At 34.3% G+C, this 17,554-nt stretch overlaps 1 protein-coding gene across 2 annotated transcripts in view; it reads left to right on the top strand.

The window, feature by feature from the left end:
* TCEA1 (transcription elongation factor A1) overlaps positions 1-16,001 on the top strand; it is a 35,465-nt gene extending 19,464 nt beyond the window's left edge. For both annotated transcript variants that reach the window (XM_007428213.4, XM_007428214.4), the window contains 7 exons: positions 5,860-5,947; positions 6,794-6,942; positions 8,016-8,072; positions 8,742-8,896; positions 11,673-11,819; positions 14,816-14,887; positions 15,746-16,001. In XM_007428213.4, the coding sequence (XP_007428275.1) occupies positions 5,860-5,947; positions 6,794-6,942; positions 8,016-8,072; positions 8,742-8,896; positions 11,673-11,819; positions 14,816-14,887; positions 15,746-15,754 (677 nt within the window). In that variant the 3' untranslated portion in view covers positions 15,755-16,001. The remainder of the gene's footprint in view (positions 1-5,859; positions 5,948-6,793; positions 6,943-8,015; positions 8,073-8,741; positions 8,897-11,672; positions 11,820-14,815; positions 14,888-15,745) is intronic.
* Positions 16,002-17,554: the final 1,553 nt, after the last annotated feature.

Here is a 17,554-nt window from a genome sequence, read left to right as displayed (position 1 = left end):
AGTATTTAGTAATAATGCATCTTTGCCTTTGGTGTATCTGAAGGAAAAGGAAATTTGAAAACATAGCTTTCCCAATTAGTGTCAAACAGATGGCAAAATTCTACTGTAGGTTGCTATGCTTTAAAGTTCTTCAAGCACAGAAATAATGAGGGGTTTTGGGGAATACACTATACACTGTGATAAACATATAATTGATCTTAGTATATTTGCTTCTGGGTGCAATTCAGGGTGCTGGTAATTTATCTTTAAAGCCCTACATGGTTTGGGGCCAGGTTACTTATGGGTCTGTCTTTTCCTGGTTGTCTCTACCTGTCCTCTCTGATCTGGCAGGAGAGGCATGCTGTGGGTACCATCACCCAAGGAATGTTGGTTGGTGGGGCCCCGAAAAAGAGCCTTTTCTGCCATGGCACCCACCCTTTGGAACATTCTCCCTGAGATTAGATTGGCCTCCATCCTGTTGATCTTCTGTAAGGCTTTGAAGACCTGGGTCTATGCCCAAGCCTGAGATTAGGTTGGCCTCCACCCTATTGATCTTCTATAAGGTTTTGAAGACCTGGTTCTATGCCCAAGTCTGAGATTTGGTTGGCCTCCACCCTGTTAATCTTCTGTAAGGCTTTGAAGACCTGAGTCTATGCCCAAGCCTGAGATTAGGTTGGCCTCCACCCTGTTGATTTTCTGTAAGGCTTTGAAGACCTGGTTCTGTGCCCAAGTCTGAGGAGCCCAGTTCTTGGATATGTTGAAGACTTTTTATGATTCTCTGACATCTGTGTATTTTATTTCTTGTTTTACTTTTTGTATTATATATTTTTATTTATTTTTAATGTGTATACACACACACACACACACGTGTGTGTAGTACTGTTAAATATAGTTTTTATATGAGTCCTTTTAAATAAACGGGGAAATAATGAGAATGCTGTTAGGAGAAGATGCTGAAGTTGAATTCACTTTTTTGACCCAGTGGAAGTTTGAAAGGAATAGTTACAGGTGAAATGTGAGCATTTATCTATGCAGTCACCAGGAACATGAACCTGACTTGATAACAACTAAACTTTTTCAGTTTTTTACATCTTCAAAAATAATGAACTATCTTAGGGTTCTACTTAAATTAAATAGTTTGTCTATATTTTTATTGGATTGTTGACTAAAATTTCTGTCCATAATTTATCTACAATCATTCTTTGCTTCTGCACGGTAATAGATATAGCTTCATCTTAAAAATAAAAACATTACATTACATTTCTTATGGGATTAACTGTTTTAGATCATTAATTGTTAGGAGCCCACATAGGTTTTAAATTACAATTCTGAATCTGAGGTCTAATTTTCTGAAATGCTGAAAACTATTCTAATTCAGACAAAAGAAAATACTTTAGTAGTAGCTGCATTTGAAAACACTTTAGATTTACAAATAGGTTCAACTAAAGGTGCATGGTTTTAGGATCTTACCCCATTATTTGGTTTCATTCATATTCTATGTTCACTAGGAATGCATAAATAAAAATAATGGTTGGCTCCAGACTTGCTTTTTCAAAAAGAGAAGTTCTGGAACAGAATTTTAGGATTATAGGAGGCTCCTCTCTTGAAAGACATGCAAACTGATATAGATAGTCTGGGTGTTATCTTGGACCTAAACCACATAGATTAGAATAATTAAGGGTTATAATATAGGTGCATGATAGACCAGAGAAGATTATTATGCTTGGCAAGATTGAGAGAAGTCAAAGAACAGATAGAGTGTAGGGATGGGATCAAAGAATTTACTGGAGTGTCCATAGAAGCACTACAGGTTATTACTGGAGACAGGTGAAATGTGAGCATTTATCTATGCAGTCACCAGGAACATGAACCTGACTTGATAACAACTAAACTTTTTCAGTTTTTTACATCTTCAAAAATAATGAACTATCTTAGGGTTCTACTTAAACACTGAATACTCTACAGATTAGTATGCAGTGAACTTCTATGAACTAGATGGGTGTTTGTGCAGATGGTAAGAGGATTATTTCTGCAACTCTCCCTGGAGCCCTCTATAATCCTAAAATTCTGTTCCAGAACCTCTCTTTTCAAAAAAGCAAGTCTGGAGCCAACCATTATTTTTATTTATGCATTCCTAGTGTCAGGGGAAAAAACCTCATTAAACACGGGAGGCAGACACACCATAAAACAAGTCACTTCAAAGTTCTAAAAGCTTTATTAAATGTTAGTTCAACAAGCAAGTAAAGTTCAGTCAAAAGCATACAAAGTACTTACTTAGATACACATTGCAATGCCAACCATCTTGACCGAGCTGTCAGGTAGACAGCTTGACCAAAATGGTACCGACCCCCTCAGATGCAATCCTTTTTATCCTTTAAAACCGCAAACCACAGACATGACTCCTAGGATTTGCAACTGAAACGTAACTTCCTTGGTGCTAATTTTACCATACCTTACCAGACTTTACCATACTTCCCTTGTCACGTCTTTTCCCATCAACAAATTTGCTTAGTCTTGCAAGTTTACTTATTTCCTGTCATTGCCCTAAAGGCCATATTTCAGCTAACTTGGCTTTATTAAATGCAATCAAAACTAACATTAAAACATATAGAAGGCTACTAATAAATTTCCTCTCACACTAGTGAACATAGAATATGAATGAAACTAAATAATGGGGTAAGAACTATCTCCTTCTTTCAAGAAAAGCTGAAGGTTCCCTTTGTTAGTGGAGATGGCCTCCAATCTTCAGGACATGCCATTGTCTTCTGAACACCTTGCTGCAGTATTGTTGCAACACCAACAGCAGGTGGATTTACAAATAACTAATTTGCTGCGTGCCATAATGTCTAGGTAGACCAGACCAGGAAATCAATTCCACAGGAAGGCTGAAACTACTTTTATTGAGATAACAGAACCTTACAAGTCTGATTGTGCTGTACCACCTCCTTCTTCTTATACTTCAGTGAATTAAATCAGCCCTTCAAGGTAGACCAGACTAGGAAATCAAAGTCATGCAGGCCAATACTACTTTTATTATAAGGTTATAGTAACAGAATCTTGTACGCCTGAATGTGCTCCCCCCACCCTTTATCTTCGTGACAACTAGGAAGGATCTTCTCTGAGACTCTTAATCAGGTTACAGTTCTGGCCTGGACTCAGATTTCTTTTATCTGACTGTTGTCTTGGTAATGGTTCTTCCCCCTGTCCCTCAAGATCATTCCTTCTGCCATTACAATTAGGAAGGTGTTTCCCTGAGCCATTTCTGAATGTTATCTCATTCTGGACTTAAGAAAAGCTTAAGCCCCTTTTTAAGTTCCTGTGTATCTCCATCAAAGTCATCTTACTTATTCCCTACAGGATGGTTCCCTCCCAATTAATATTCAGGAAGATGGTTAAAACACTGTTCTTTCAGAGCCTTCCAAAAATAACTGTTATACTGAAGTAGAATTAGTTGGTAATAAATAACGAAATGTGATTGAAATGTTCTTAACCTTCATGATGTTTTCTAAATTTGTCAGGTAATTTAACACAGTAAAATGTGACTCTGCTATTTCTATATCAGTATAGATGTAGAATCTATAGGACACACACTCTCCTTAAAGTAAATAATGCATGTAATAAGGCAGTTACTGATTCTTATTTTTGTTGTCTTTTCATTTGAGTATAATTATTTTAATGTAGGGATTAATCATTTTTTTATTTGTGAATTAACTAGATAAAACTGTTCATTGAAAAATAAGAATTATGTGTATTCAGGAAGGTTTTTGAAGAATCGGGATTGGTTATAACTGCCTTTCACATTTAAACTGGGTTTGCTGGCCCATATTGTGTGATGTGAATTAAAGCATCATTAAGAACTAGGGTGTTTCTGGTTATATTATCTGAGCTACATTGTGTTAAGTGACATTTAAGCAGTCACTATTTCACAATCTTGGGAGAGATGAAAAACCTGTACTTCAGGTCTGCTAAACTATAATTCTCAACCAATCCTGTATGACCAATGATGAGAAATGCTGTGAATTGTAGTTCAGGAACATTTGGAGAAATACAGATTTCTCATCCCTGCATACCAGTTACTGTGGTAAGATATACGAAGTGCTTTAAATGCATGCAGTATGCAAAATAAATAATAGAACCATATAAAGTAAGTTTTGGAAGATATCTTAGAAATCATCTAGTCCTATCTCTGCCCCCAGGGCAAGAGTACACTAGAAGAGCATCCCAACCGATAGCCATCCACCCTCTGTTTAAACATCTCCAAAGAAGTAGAATCCACCATCTCCCAGGGCAGTTTTTTCCATACCTAACCCAGGTAGTCCCTGGGTTAAGAACACCTGGGTTACAGATGACCCATATTTAAGAACTAAGCCTATTGTAGCAAAATTTGAGTTAAATACACAACGATTCGAGTTAATTACACAATGGTTCGAGTTAATTACACAGTACTACTTACACAGTATTATACAATAATACTGTTCTGGCTTACATACAAATTCGGCTTAAGGACAGACCTTGGGAACAGAACTCGTTTTAAACTGGGGACTACCTGTAGATGAATAGTTCTTACCTTACTGTTAAGGTTTTTTCGTGATGTCCAGCTGAATTCTACTTCTTTGTCATTTAGACCCATTATTTCTAGTTTTTGTTCTGGAATAACTCTGAACAATCCTGTCCCATCTGCTGTGTGAAAGCCCTTTAGGTGCTTGAAGAGAAGTTTCATATCTCTGCAATCTTCTCTTCTGCAATCTAAATATATCACAGCCTCTAACCATTCCTCATACTTTTTCCCACTTGGCTCCTTATCATCTTGGTTGGTTTCCTCTGGAGATTTTTGTCAATGTCTTTCCTAAAATATGGTACCCAGAACTGGGTGCAATATTCTACATGTGGTCTGACCAATATAAATCAGACAGAAAAAATTACTTCTTTAGATCTTGACACATATTCCTGCTGATGAAGCCAAATATTGCATTCGTGTTTTTTGCAACTACACCACTCTATTGACTCAGATTCAGCTTGTGATCCATTAAAATACTAAGATCTGGTCCTGGGGCCCATCCTATACTCACGTTTTTTTAAAAAAACTTGTTTCCTACTCAAGTATAGGATTTTGAATTTGTCCCTAATGAAATTCATCTTATTGGTTTCTATCCATTGTTACAGCTTGTAAAGATCCTTCTGAATCTTGATATTATACTCTAAGAAGTTGTTATCCCTTCTAATATTTGTGTTGTTGGCATATTCGATAGTCATATATTCTAATCCCTAATTCAAGTCATATATTGATCAGTACAGGGTCTAGAATGGAGCCCTGAAACACATCATGTGATACCTCTCTCCAGCTTGGCATGAAACCATTGATGACACTCACTGGGGTTATTTGTTCAATCTGCTATGTAGCCATTTAATTATAGCATATACCAGCCCATATTTTGCAACTTTCTCTGCTAGAATTTCATGCAAGTCTTTGCCAAATGCTTTTCAAAGTTAAAATCCAGTATTTCTACCTCACTTAAATGCTTAATAATCTGTTCCATAATTTTGTCCAGTATCAGCATGAAAATGGCTGGTCTGAAGTTACCTGGGTGGCCTTTTTCATCATTTTTTCAAATAAGAACATATGCCCTTCCCCATTATTCTGGCAGCATGCCCATCTTCCATAATTTCTCAGTGATCAGAGGAAAGTTTCAAGATGATATCTATAAGCTCTTCCAAGACTCTCAGATGTAATTGGTCTGGCCCTGAAGACTTAAATTTATTCATGGTTGTCAGGCACTCCCTAATCTTCCTCTACTTACCTTGGATTGACATTCCCTTATTTCATCAATTGAACTATTGAACTATTATTATTGCTTTCTATGTATTATATATGCATTTTAGATGGACCATCAAATGATAAAGAATCTGAAGAGAAGAAAAAAGAATCAGCATCATCTTCACAAAATAGTCCTGAAGCAAGGGAAGAAAGGTACTTCTTCTAACCTTTTAGCTTAAGTGGTAGAAGACAACTAATGTTAATTCTTTAAGTGTGTAAACATTAGGATGAAGAAAGTAGTAGGAAAAATACAAACTCAAGGGTAATACTGTATTAAAGGACCTGATGAAAGACTATCTGGAAAAGGGTTATTACAAAATAGTCTTTCTTACACACTGTATGGGTACATTTAACACTTGGTTAGATAAAATCTTCCTTTAGAATGGAAGATTTGAGTGAGTGATAATCATGTGCAGAGCAGAGGCTTCATTTCTGTATTACTTTAGTTCTTGTCAATGAAGTAATATTTATTTCTGCATTTATGAGAATTGCATTATACATATGGAAATACATTTAATACTGTAGGATTTGTTCATTGTTAGGGAACTATGATGGGAAAAGTTGATTTGGAATATATATTGATACCTGTATTATATGTCTGAATCACAGTGTTGTCTAGTGATATTGTTATAGTTTTATAAGATTTGATTCACAGTCCCATCATTAGCCATCCAGTGTAGTCGTTTCTTTCAGTTAGTATTATGAATTAATGTTCCATGACACTTAACAAGATTGGTAGGAATTGAGGAAGTAATATGTTCTAGTTAACGGTCTCAAGGGCTACTTGTTACTACTATTTTTAATGAAATTTTTGTGTGCTTGTTTGTTTTTGTGTCTAGGGTAGACTTCTTAGATTTTTAAAAGGGTCATTTGATCAGTAAGAGCAGTGTCTGGGTGGGTGATAAAGAGGTCCCTCTTGTCCTTTTTGATCCACCCTTTGTGGATGCTGCTGATTTGTAATGAAACAGAACAAAAATATTTGTTGGTTTGCCTATTTAGCAGTTCCAGTAGCAATTCAAACAGCAAGAAAGAGGACAGTAACCTTTCATCAGAAACATATATCTCTTCTTTTCCTCGGGCTCCAAGCACATCTGATTCTGTACGGATGAAATGCAGAGAAATGTTGGCAGCAGCTCTCAAAACAGGAGGTAAGAAATATATGACTACCCTTATTTCATTCTACTCCATATTTTCTTTCTAGTTTTATTTAATACGAAATGCAAGGCTATTAAGAAACCTGATACAAGAAGATATTAAGTGCATGGTGAAACACAATTTTTTAAATGATCCATTATATGTCTCAGTATGTGTGCTGAGTAATTTTTTTAGTAGCTGTAATTCTGTCGTGTAATTTCTCTTTGAGAATGACCTAAAGTTATTATTCTTAGCTCTGAACCAATAATTATTGCAATTCTGAAGTTACAGTAACTGGATTGGATACACATTTGATATTCCATCAGAAGGTGTCTTGCATCAGTAGAAAGTCTTTTGCTGGTTTAATAGTTGCATGTTACACAAAAAATCAGTAGAAAATTCACTGTCTAGGACCACTTAACATCAGAAGGATGTCTTCACTGTGAAAAGTGTTAGAAAGTTAATAATTTCTGACTCCCTTTAAGGAGAAGGGACTGAAAGAACTGACTTTAAAGTAGTCTAGAGTTTGACAAATTAAGGGTCCAGATGGAATATTCAAGATGCTGGTTATTACCTATAAAACCCCATATATGGTATAGGGGGCCAAGCTGATACAATTTTGAACAGTGGGTATGCTCTGGGTCACCTCAATTAAGGTCCCTTTTCAAGACCTAGGAAGTTCACCTTCTTTGTAGGGATGCCTGCTTTCTGGAATGAGGTCACCCCTGAGCTCCATATGGTTCCCACCCTGATGATATTCAGAAGGCCTTGAAAATCTGGCTATTTATCCAAGCCTTGGGGTAGGGTGGATGGAACTCCCCTGTTTGTGATATTTTATGTTTGGATTGTTGTTTGGATTTCCATCTTGTGATTATTTTATAGTTATTTTTGTACTTGCTTGGGTTAATTTTTTGTAATTTGTTCTTTTTATGTTACTCTATAGATGTGGATAGAATGCATTGTAAAGTTATACTACTGTATAATTTACTTAGGAACACATTTTACTGAACACAATTTTATTTGCTTCTGAATATATGTATGCAATCACATTGCAAAAATCCTGATTCCGAACTCATATATTTTTCAGATGATTATATTGCTATTGGTGCTGATGAGGAAGAACTAGGTTCTCAGATTGAAGAAGATATCCTTTCTTATATAATGAAAATTCTACCTTATTCTATAGTTTAATTCTTAACTTCTTTTAAAATACTTTGTTTTTTAATTTTCTGTGGGTGCCTGTAGTTGTTTACATCAGTCTGTATTGTGTTCATTCATATACTTACATTTTTTAATAAACTGCATAAATACAAAAATGCACTTTAGATCAGGTAATATTTTAAACAAATTGTAAAGTAAAAAGAGGATCTATTTTCTTTTATGTTAAAATATTGTATATATTAATGGGATTTTATTAATAACAAATAAGACAAAGTATATACATGCCTTTAAGATAGCTGAGATTATTAAAATATTATTAAAATACCATACTATTAAAAACAACATGGGGCCAAAATCAAAGTGTCATGTTACTTTTGTGCATATTTAATTCATGCAAGCAAGACCAAACTTGATAGACTTTGGCTAATATCTATGATATTTGTTGAAAACTTTCCTGTTGTATATATACATTTCTTGTTATCAAGTGTTATTAAATTTATATGCTCAGTCGCATCAATTAAGATTTGCTCTTTAAGATATGCTCTTGTCAATTAAAAAAAACAACAGATAAATATAAAATAATTTGGTCAGATATTTGTAAACTAAATCAATTCTGCATTCTTCATCGTGTTATTTCCTTAATCATGAACACCTATATTTCAGGAGCTAAAAAATACTGACATGAAATATAAAAATAGAGTGCGCAGCAGGATAGCAAATCTTAAAGATACAAAAAATCCTAATTTAAGGAAAAATGTTTTATGTGGAAATATACCTCCTGATAGATTTGCTAAAATGACAGCAGAGGTAATTAACATTCCTATTACAATTTTTATTTTCTTAAGCTAAGATTTGAGTATGAATTCACATTACTAAAAGCTAGAGATTTTGAAAAAAAAATGTTGACACTCTAAAACAGCAATTACATATCTCAGTAGAAAATAGTGCCAGGGTCTTCCTGCATTTTTGATTTGTTTAAGCAAAAGTCCATGGCTTTTCATTCTTCCAAAAGAGAAATAGAGTATGATTTGTATTTTGGAAAAAAAATATTCTGAAAGTATGTGCATATGTTTTTAGCTATGTAGAAGGCTATAATTTATTGCTGTGAAGTCTCCATAGAATAGCAAAGATGGATGAAAGAACATATGCTTTGCATGCAGTCTTTGGTTCAGTTCCTGGCATCTCCTGATATGACTTGGAGAAGCTTCTACCTGAAGTTCTGAAGACCTACTCTCAGTCAGTGTGGATGGTACTGTGCTAGAAAGATCACTGTCTAACTGGGCATAATGTCTTAAAGTAATCCTTCAGCTTGAGCTCAAATTCCAGGATGTGACTATATTGTTTTCTCAGCAATAATGCAGAGTCCTTTGCCATTGCCTTCTTTCATCCTGTTTTCTTGACTTTTCACTGTAGCTTACAACCCAGATATTCCCTAGGGTCCTTCAGTCCAAGTAAGGGCTATCATATCAGTGGTAGAAAACATTCAGGCAATCAGAAGATGGCAGCAAAGAGGCATCAAAAACTTTAAATCTTTGATGCCACCAACTTGGTTACCTAAATTGTACATCCTGGATATGTATTCTTAATTTAAGTAGTTGCAAGGCTCATACCACTTAGCATCCAAGCCCAGAAATATACAAACAATAAAGAAAAAACATGTGTCTTTAAATATTGTTAGAATGCCGGAATATTAAAATGAGATAAGACTTTATATGACTTCAGAGTCTAAGCTGACTAAGAAATTAAAGATTTTGTTAAATATTTTGGACAGTAAGGAAGTGTTTCCTCTTCACATTTTGGACAGGTTACATTAAAAGGCATTAAAAATATTATCCTGTGTAAATATCCTCTGTTTTATAGGCATGCTCTACTGATTGCCAATTAGTGATTTCTACCAATATGATAGATCTAGAAGAAATAACATAATTATATGTTATTTGTAGATATTTGTAGCAGATATTTGTAGCAGTATATGATAGGTCAGTGAAGAAGAGTGGTAGATTCCTGCCTTCCCAGTGTGTGTGTGTGTGTGTGTGTGTGTGTGTGTGAGAGAGAGAGAGAGAGAGAGAGAGAGAGGGAGAGAATATTTGAATCCTTGACAATTTGGGTTCATTTCTTTCTAATAAATGTATTTTCTGGTATCCTTAATTTTCACTGATTAGGCGTTTTTTCATTAAAAATGCAGTAAAATATTATTTAATCTACATTAGTTTTAAATGTACAATTGAAGTGATTTTATAGACTGTTGATTTATTGTACTGTGTTTTGATTTTATTTATACACCACCATTGTGGAAACTGGTTGTATAAATAAATGATTAGGTCAACATAGGACTTATGAAAAAACAACAGAAAAATCTCTTGGCCAGCAATGCTATTAACATTAACAGAAAAATATGGCTCACTGAACTAAATGGGGCGTAACGCTGAGCAGACATGCATCGGAATCCACAGTTTAGTTGATTAAAAAAATGTACAGGTAGTCCTCAGGTTATATCCATTCGTTCAGTGATCATTCAAAGTTACGACGGCAAATGGACTTACAACTGATCCTTGAAGTTCTGGCTGTTGTAACATCCCCATAGTCACATGATTAAAATTCAGGCCAGCCTGCATTTACGACTGCCCCCACCGCGAGACCCCTCACCCCCCCACTCCTGGCACCCACCTGCTCTCCCTAGCACTTGCCTGTGACACCCACTACCCACCCGCACCCTCTAGTGCTCACCCTCAATACTCTCCCGCCTGTGCTCCCTAGTGCTCGCCCATACTCCCTAGTGCCCACCCGTGGCAACCCCTACCTGTAGCTCTTACCTGCAGCTCTCACCTGTCTGCCTGCTTGCCTGGGACTCCTGCCTCTTCCCACTTAACTACCTGTGTGGTTCTGAGGTTACAATGGCAAATGGAACTGCCAGAATTGCCATTGCTAAGCAATGTGGTCACATGATGTCGCACTTTACAACTGCATTCATTGAATTGAATTGAATTGAATTGAATTGAATTGAATTGAATTGAATTGAATTGAATTGAATACAACTGCATTGCTTAGCAACCGAAATTCTGGTCCCCATTGCCCCATCGTAATCCAAGGACTACCTGTATATATATTCAGTTTCTTTATGTTGAATCTGGTCACTTCAGCCATTTCAAGAATAGATTTTTCCCTGAAAGCAGCTAGGGAGAATAAATCCATATTTAAAAGTTCTGTATAATAACCAAACCAACCATTATCTAAAACACCTGGCCTCTTTGTTATGTTTTCAAACAACAGCCACTCAGTGTTATCTTTTGATAGCATTTAAAGACTGAAGTACAAGTATCATGTTTCCAATCCTCAAATTGGGTTTTCAGTAAAAAGAATAGTCATTTTATAAGCCTCCAAAAGAAAACTGATTATCCAATACATAGAATAATGTAAAATTAGTCAATAAAGCTAAGTTCATACTTCATCACTGTTATTAACATTTTGGCTTTCACAGAATAAAAGGTAAATAAATGCTGCCTAGTAAATAAAATTTATATATGAATGTTGTAAATACAAGCAAAATTGCGAAGCTAATATGATCTTTATTTGCTCACTGTAGGAGATGGCAAGTGATGAACTGAAAGAAATGAGGAAGAACCTTACCAAAGAAGCTATAAGAGAGCACCAGATGGCTAAAACAGGAGGAACACAGACTGACCTATTTACCTGTGGTAAATGTAAAAAGAAGAACTGTACTTACACCCAGGTATGTCAGTTATATTCAAGCAGCATTCATTATTTTTAATTTTGTTCAATTGCTGTCAGAGTTTCCTAATGGTTTGTCATACAATAGTAATATTTGAATTTTAAAACTAGCACTCGAGTTCCTTCTGAATATTTTAGGAGATGCATGTTTATACTCAAAATAATTTAAACGTACATATAAAAGTCTGGAAAAACATATAGCTTAAAAGAACTACAAGTAAACCCTATGACCCTGCATAGCTCAAGGGAGAGACTGAACAAATGCCAATTAAATGGCAATATTTTTTCATCTTTATTGCAAGTTTCAGGGATTATTTAATAATTATTGAGTCTAATCTTTGCCTGCTCATATCTGCCTTCTCTCCAATTGTCAATATGATTATTGGTTTTGCACCAGGATAGGTATTGGATCAAAAGAACCAGTGCTTCTTGATGACCTACAGATCCCTATGCCTGGATAGGACTTAAAGTTGAGTTCTCATCCATCTTAACATACAGGGATAAGCCCCCCCCCGCCCCTGTGCAAAAAAAAGGGGAAAAAAAGTACAAGGATGATAATTTCAAAACATAAAAATTTACTCAAAAGTATAATGTTATCTTGGTAATAATGACAACGTCAGTTTAGGAAGAATCCATGCTTTGCCAACTGATGTCAGTATCTTTCATGTAATGTCTTCAATATTGTACCAATGATCCCATTGATGTAGTTTGTTGAGAAATTACACTAGGCAAACTATAGTTCTTGATAAACAACCTTTCTTTGTTACATTATAACATCTTATAAAATAGTTGAATAGCTGAGGTAGTTAATATTCAATAGCTACTATGTAGAAATAGAGCATCAGTTTCTGTAATCTGGAGTTTTATTTTGTTTTGTTTTGCTTTACATTATATTGGATCACTTGTTTTATTCAGGTCCCATGGTTACTATGGTTACATGGAACTGCCTTCTTGCTTTGTGAATTGCCATTCATATTAAAATGGGATGTGAATTGTATTGTTAAGGTAGATGAGAGTATCTTCAGTTCTCAGTAGGATTCAGTGCCATAAATCAGGGATTTGTAACTGTTACCTCACTTCCATTCTCTCAAAAGCTGTTTGAATATTGATGGATTCTCTGTATGAGGTATAAAGAACTACAGGAAAGGAAAATGGGCAACCTACTTTATGTATTTATCTAGACCAAATCCATAAATGGCAAAACAACATTCATGGCATGATAAATTGGTTTAAGTTAAGGGAGAAAGACATTTTTTGTTTGTTTGTTTGTTCATGACTAAATTGAGCATTATATTTATTATTTACATTATGTAAAGACAGCTACTTGTGATAGGGTTGTGTAGATCTTTCAAAAGGGTTGCTTCAAAATGTGAAGGAAAAAATGCAAACCAGAGTAGCTTTGTGTGTGTGTGTGTGTATACACACACATACACATGCACACACATACACACACACATTAACACAGTTGTGAGCATCTTATAAGAGAACCACACAAGGCAGGAAAGAGATTCAACTACTTTAACAGTTCTAAAATATGTGCTTTGTAGATGTTCTGCTTTGTGATTTATACGTTTCTACATACGCATCATAGTATTTGCTTTTGGAGTCAGTAACATACAAATCACTTAATCATTCCACCAGTATCTCTTTTCATACTTTCCATTAGTGTAACTCCATGCATGTCTGTGGGACTTCATAACTCTTTGAACTTTTGAAAATAATCCCCAGATATTTGAAATGTTGGACCTGGATAAGCTGTAATAAACCAGCAACATTTTTTAGACCTTTCTGCAAAAAAGCCCACAATTTTTGTTTGCTGATTTTGGGATACTGATATATTTTCCAAGTATAATTAGAAGATTACAGTGGTTTATAATTGATCTTCTCTCAAAATGCTGCATGTTCTTTGATGTTTAGCTTTTCCATCTTCACATCAGACTTAGCACTAAATCTCAACTCTCCACTTAACCCTTTATTCCCAATATAAGAAGGCAAATGCCAATAGGATATGTTTTCCCCAGACACTCATAATTTAATAGGATATGGGAAAACTGTTTTTGAGAGTAATGATGGGCAAAATGTAATCTTCTTGATGTTGCCAGATTTCAAACTCTCTTCCCTTACCACTGGCTATGCTGGCTAGAGGACATTGGAGTTAAAAGTTCATCATACATGGTTCGTTCTTAAGGCCACCAGGAAAGATTATGGCAAATGGCACAGAGGCATACAAGAGAGAATCTTAACTGTTAAAGAGAAGGATTGTGGGTTCACTTCATATTTCATATGAAAATTATGAGCTCATTATTATTTTGGAAGTCACTGAAGTTTTAATATTGAATTAAAAATTAGTTTTAACGTGCTGTACTAAGCAACCAAGAGACTAATCTTGATTAAGCAAAATGGGCTTCCATATCTGAGTAAACAATTCAAAGTGCTGGTTTTGATCATTAAAAAACCCTAAACAGATTAGGATCAGGTTACCTGAAGGAGCATTTTCTCCTGTATGGACCTACCCAAACCTTAAAATCTTCCAGTAAGGCCTTTCTCCAGGTCCCCCACCGAAGGAGGTAAGGTGGGGCTCTACAAGGGAGAGAGCTTTTTCTGAGATGGCACCCAGTTATAGAATTCCCTCTCTGTGAGGCTTGCCTGATAGCCACATTAGTATCATTTTGACCTTTCTATTTTCCCAGGCCTTTAAATTGACTTTTAATTGTATTTTATTTCATATTGTTTTAGATTTTGAATGTCTACCTTGTAGCTGACTTGTTTGTATGGTGTTTTCATTTTGCATTTAACTTGATTTTATTATATATGTTTTTATTCAAATTAGCATGCTTTATTGTAAACCGACTAGAGAACTTTGGCTGTTGGGTGGTTTAAATTTTTTAATCAATAAATCAGATTGTGCTGTTACAGTAGAATAGAATGAGCAAATTATATAACTTTAGCCAGATTACATTGCTATTTTCTGTTTGTTTGGGGGGTTTTTTTTGGTAGGTTCAGACCAGAAGTGCTGATGAACCTATGACAACATTTGTTGTGTGCAATGAATGTGGAAACAGATGGAAGGTAAAAATAACTAGCCTTGTTTGTATTTTGTGTAGTATTGGTCCTTTTTGAATGTTAAAGCTTTTGTTACACTGCCCAGAGTCACCTTGTGTGAGATGGGTGGCTATATAAATATGATAGATAGACAGACGAGAAAAAGAGTTTGCTTCATTATTCTGTATATACTTAACTAGAATAATGAAAGTGAAGCAGCCTAAATATTAAAAGAGAAATAAGTTTGGCACGCAAATATTATAATTTTACGGTCAGATGTTGTCAAATGTTGCATAAATGATAATGGGAAAGAGGAAAACAAAAGCGGCAAGTTTTCTAAAACTTTATACAGTATATCTGTTGGTTTTGCCAGAAGCTTTAACAGACCTCTGTTGGAAAAAGTATGCTTAACTGGATTGCTGGTTTGCATCTTACTCCATGAGGAGCTGATTTAAAAAAAAAAAAAAATAGAGGGTGTTACTGCAAAAGGTAGCACATTTGAATTTAGGCAGTACAGCAATATAATGTTTATTTTAACAGATTGCTATAACAGTTAGCATTAAAACAAACTACAGTAAATATACAAAGAGGCAATTTTTTCATAGTTGCCATTCTGGGATCTATGTTTTTCAAAGAGGATTCTGTATATGAAATTGAATGCAAAACTGATATCTGCAATCCAGGAAAAGTAGACCTAACCCACCCTGTAAGCTTTTGAATTAAATGCTCAAAACTGAGGTGAATTCTGATATAAGTCCTGATATTAAAATAGAATGCTCAGGACATATGCAAGAAGTAAAATATCTGCATTTTCATCATTGAAAACAAATGGAGTGAACCTAGCTATATGTGCCTATCTCATAAATATTTATTTTCTTTTTACAGTTCTGCTAGAAGAAGAAATTGTTGGACCAGTAAAAAAGATAATTTTATAATTAGGTTTAAGAACTAGGTAAAGCATCCAACTTCTTGTAGAGATGTTTTCGTTTGTTTCCTTTTAAGCAAATATCTCTGAACTTAGATTTTGTTTTTGACATGACCATCCCTGTAGTTAATAGTCAGAGCCAGGATGCTCAGTTGTATGGTGTAATATTTTTTCCATTTTTATAAGCAACTCTACATTAAACTTTTATCAATGAAATTTGGGTAACTGTTTTTTTCTTAATTTTTTGAACAAGTTATTGTACTTATTTGTTTTTGACATACATGGTTGAAATATTTTCTTGTAAAATGGAATTCACAGTTAATATACTCCCTTTGAACCATTTTAGTGTGTTAAAGCAAATAGTTTTTCATTATTCTAATAAAAGAAACTATAGTGTGGGTGGGTAGGCTCTATAAATCATTTTTGCAATTCATCATAACATTTTCTGTTCCATAACATACAAAAGACTTTTGTTATGTTATCAAACTTCAAATGGTTTTGAAAATTGTATTGATATATCCCTATTATACAGCCTAAAATATATGCAGTATTTTTATATTAATGAATTCTAGTCAATCTTTTAAACTATTGGTTTGATCTGTTTTGTTTGCTCTCTTTTGTTTTCCAAACATGACCAAAAATGTTATGTAATTTGCCAGTCATATAGGCATTTGATAACAAATACATTTTACATGGAAAATAGTGTAGAATGATTCCTAGATCTCAGAGGTCAGAAATAAAACTAAGTTTTCACTACCTGTTTGGTGGTGTATTGTTGTTTTTCAAACTCTGCCTTTAAAATATTTTCTAAAAGAGATTTTGAAAAATCAAAATACCCTATTGTTGAAAAAAAATATGCAATTTATTTAAGTTAACAATGTGCTAGAATTAGTTGGAAAGAAATATAGTGTGAAGGTAGGTAAAGATTTTTTTAAAAACCTTTTAGTGAATAAAATAGATGCTTCAAATAGAACTGATAGCAGAACTTTATTATCTTTATACTAAGTTAATTTCATTTCATTTACTACAAAATTTAGTTTTATGTATTATTCACTATGCGGTATAGTGACTGCAGAAAATATGTTCCTCAAAAACGTTGAAGATAGCATTTGTCAGTAATAGCATATTAATGTATTCTTAAAAGAAGAGCTTATTACACACGAAGTATTTATAGTATCTATATTGATAGCATTTAAGTAAAAAGTAATACTTTTAAAAATGTGTATTACATTTTGAATAATATTTCTGTACTTCTGATTCTATATGGTAGAGCTGCTACTATAAATAATACATTATATCCACAGATTGTATGAGCAAATGTTATGTTTGAACATATTCTGAACCATTCTTTGTTCCCACTATCTACTTTACCTGTTTATGAGTTGTATAGGAGATACTGTAAATATTTTTGGAGGGAGTACTTTCACAAATGGAGGACTACTCTCCTTTTTATGTTCGAGCTGTACAGACATCAAGTATTCTGAGACTAAAGCTTTTAAAAATTGTATATCAGATAACATTAGATAGTGGTATATTTCTTAATTAGTGAGAAAATCTGTCACAGTTAATAACATCTATGTGCCTCAGTCTTTAAGAATAATTTATGTAGGCTCTTTTATATATATTTATATATGAAGTAAATGATTCTGTAAACATAGTCTAATTTTATAGCAATGATTCTTGTTTTAGATATTTAAAATTAGTACCTTCAAAATTGTATAGCACTAGCTTTTAAATTTTTTCCACATATATTGAAGACTAGGAGAAAA

This window comes from Python bivittatus, unplaced genomic scaffold (genome assembly GCF_059951505.1).
Source record: "Python bivittatus isolate LINGU-HERP-01145 unplaced genomic scaffold, Pbiv_v1 ctg000840_np1212, whole genome shotgun sequence".
Taxonomy (NCBI): Eukaryota; Metazoa; Chordata; class Lepidosauria; order Squamata; family Pythonidae; genus Python; species Python bivittatus.
This window is presented reverse-complemented; position numbering and strand designations above follow the sequence as displayed.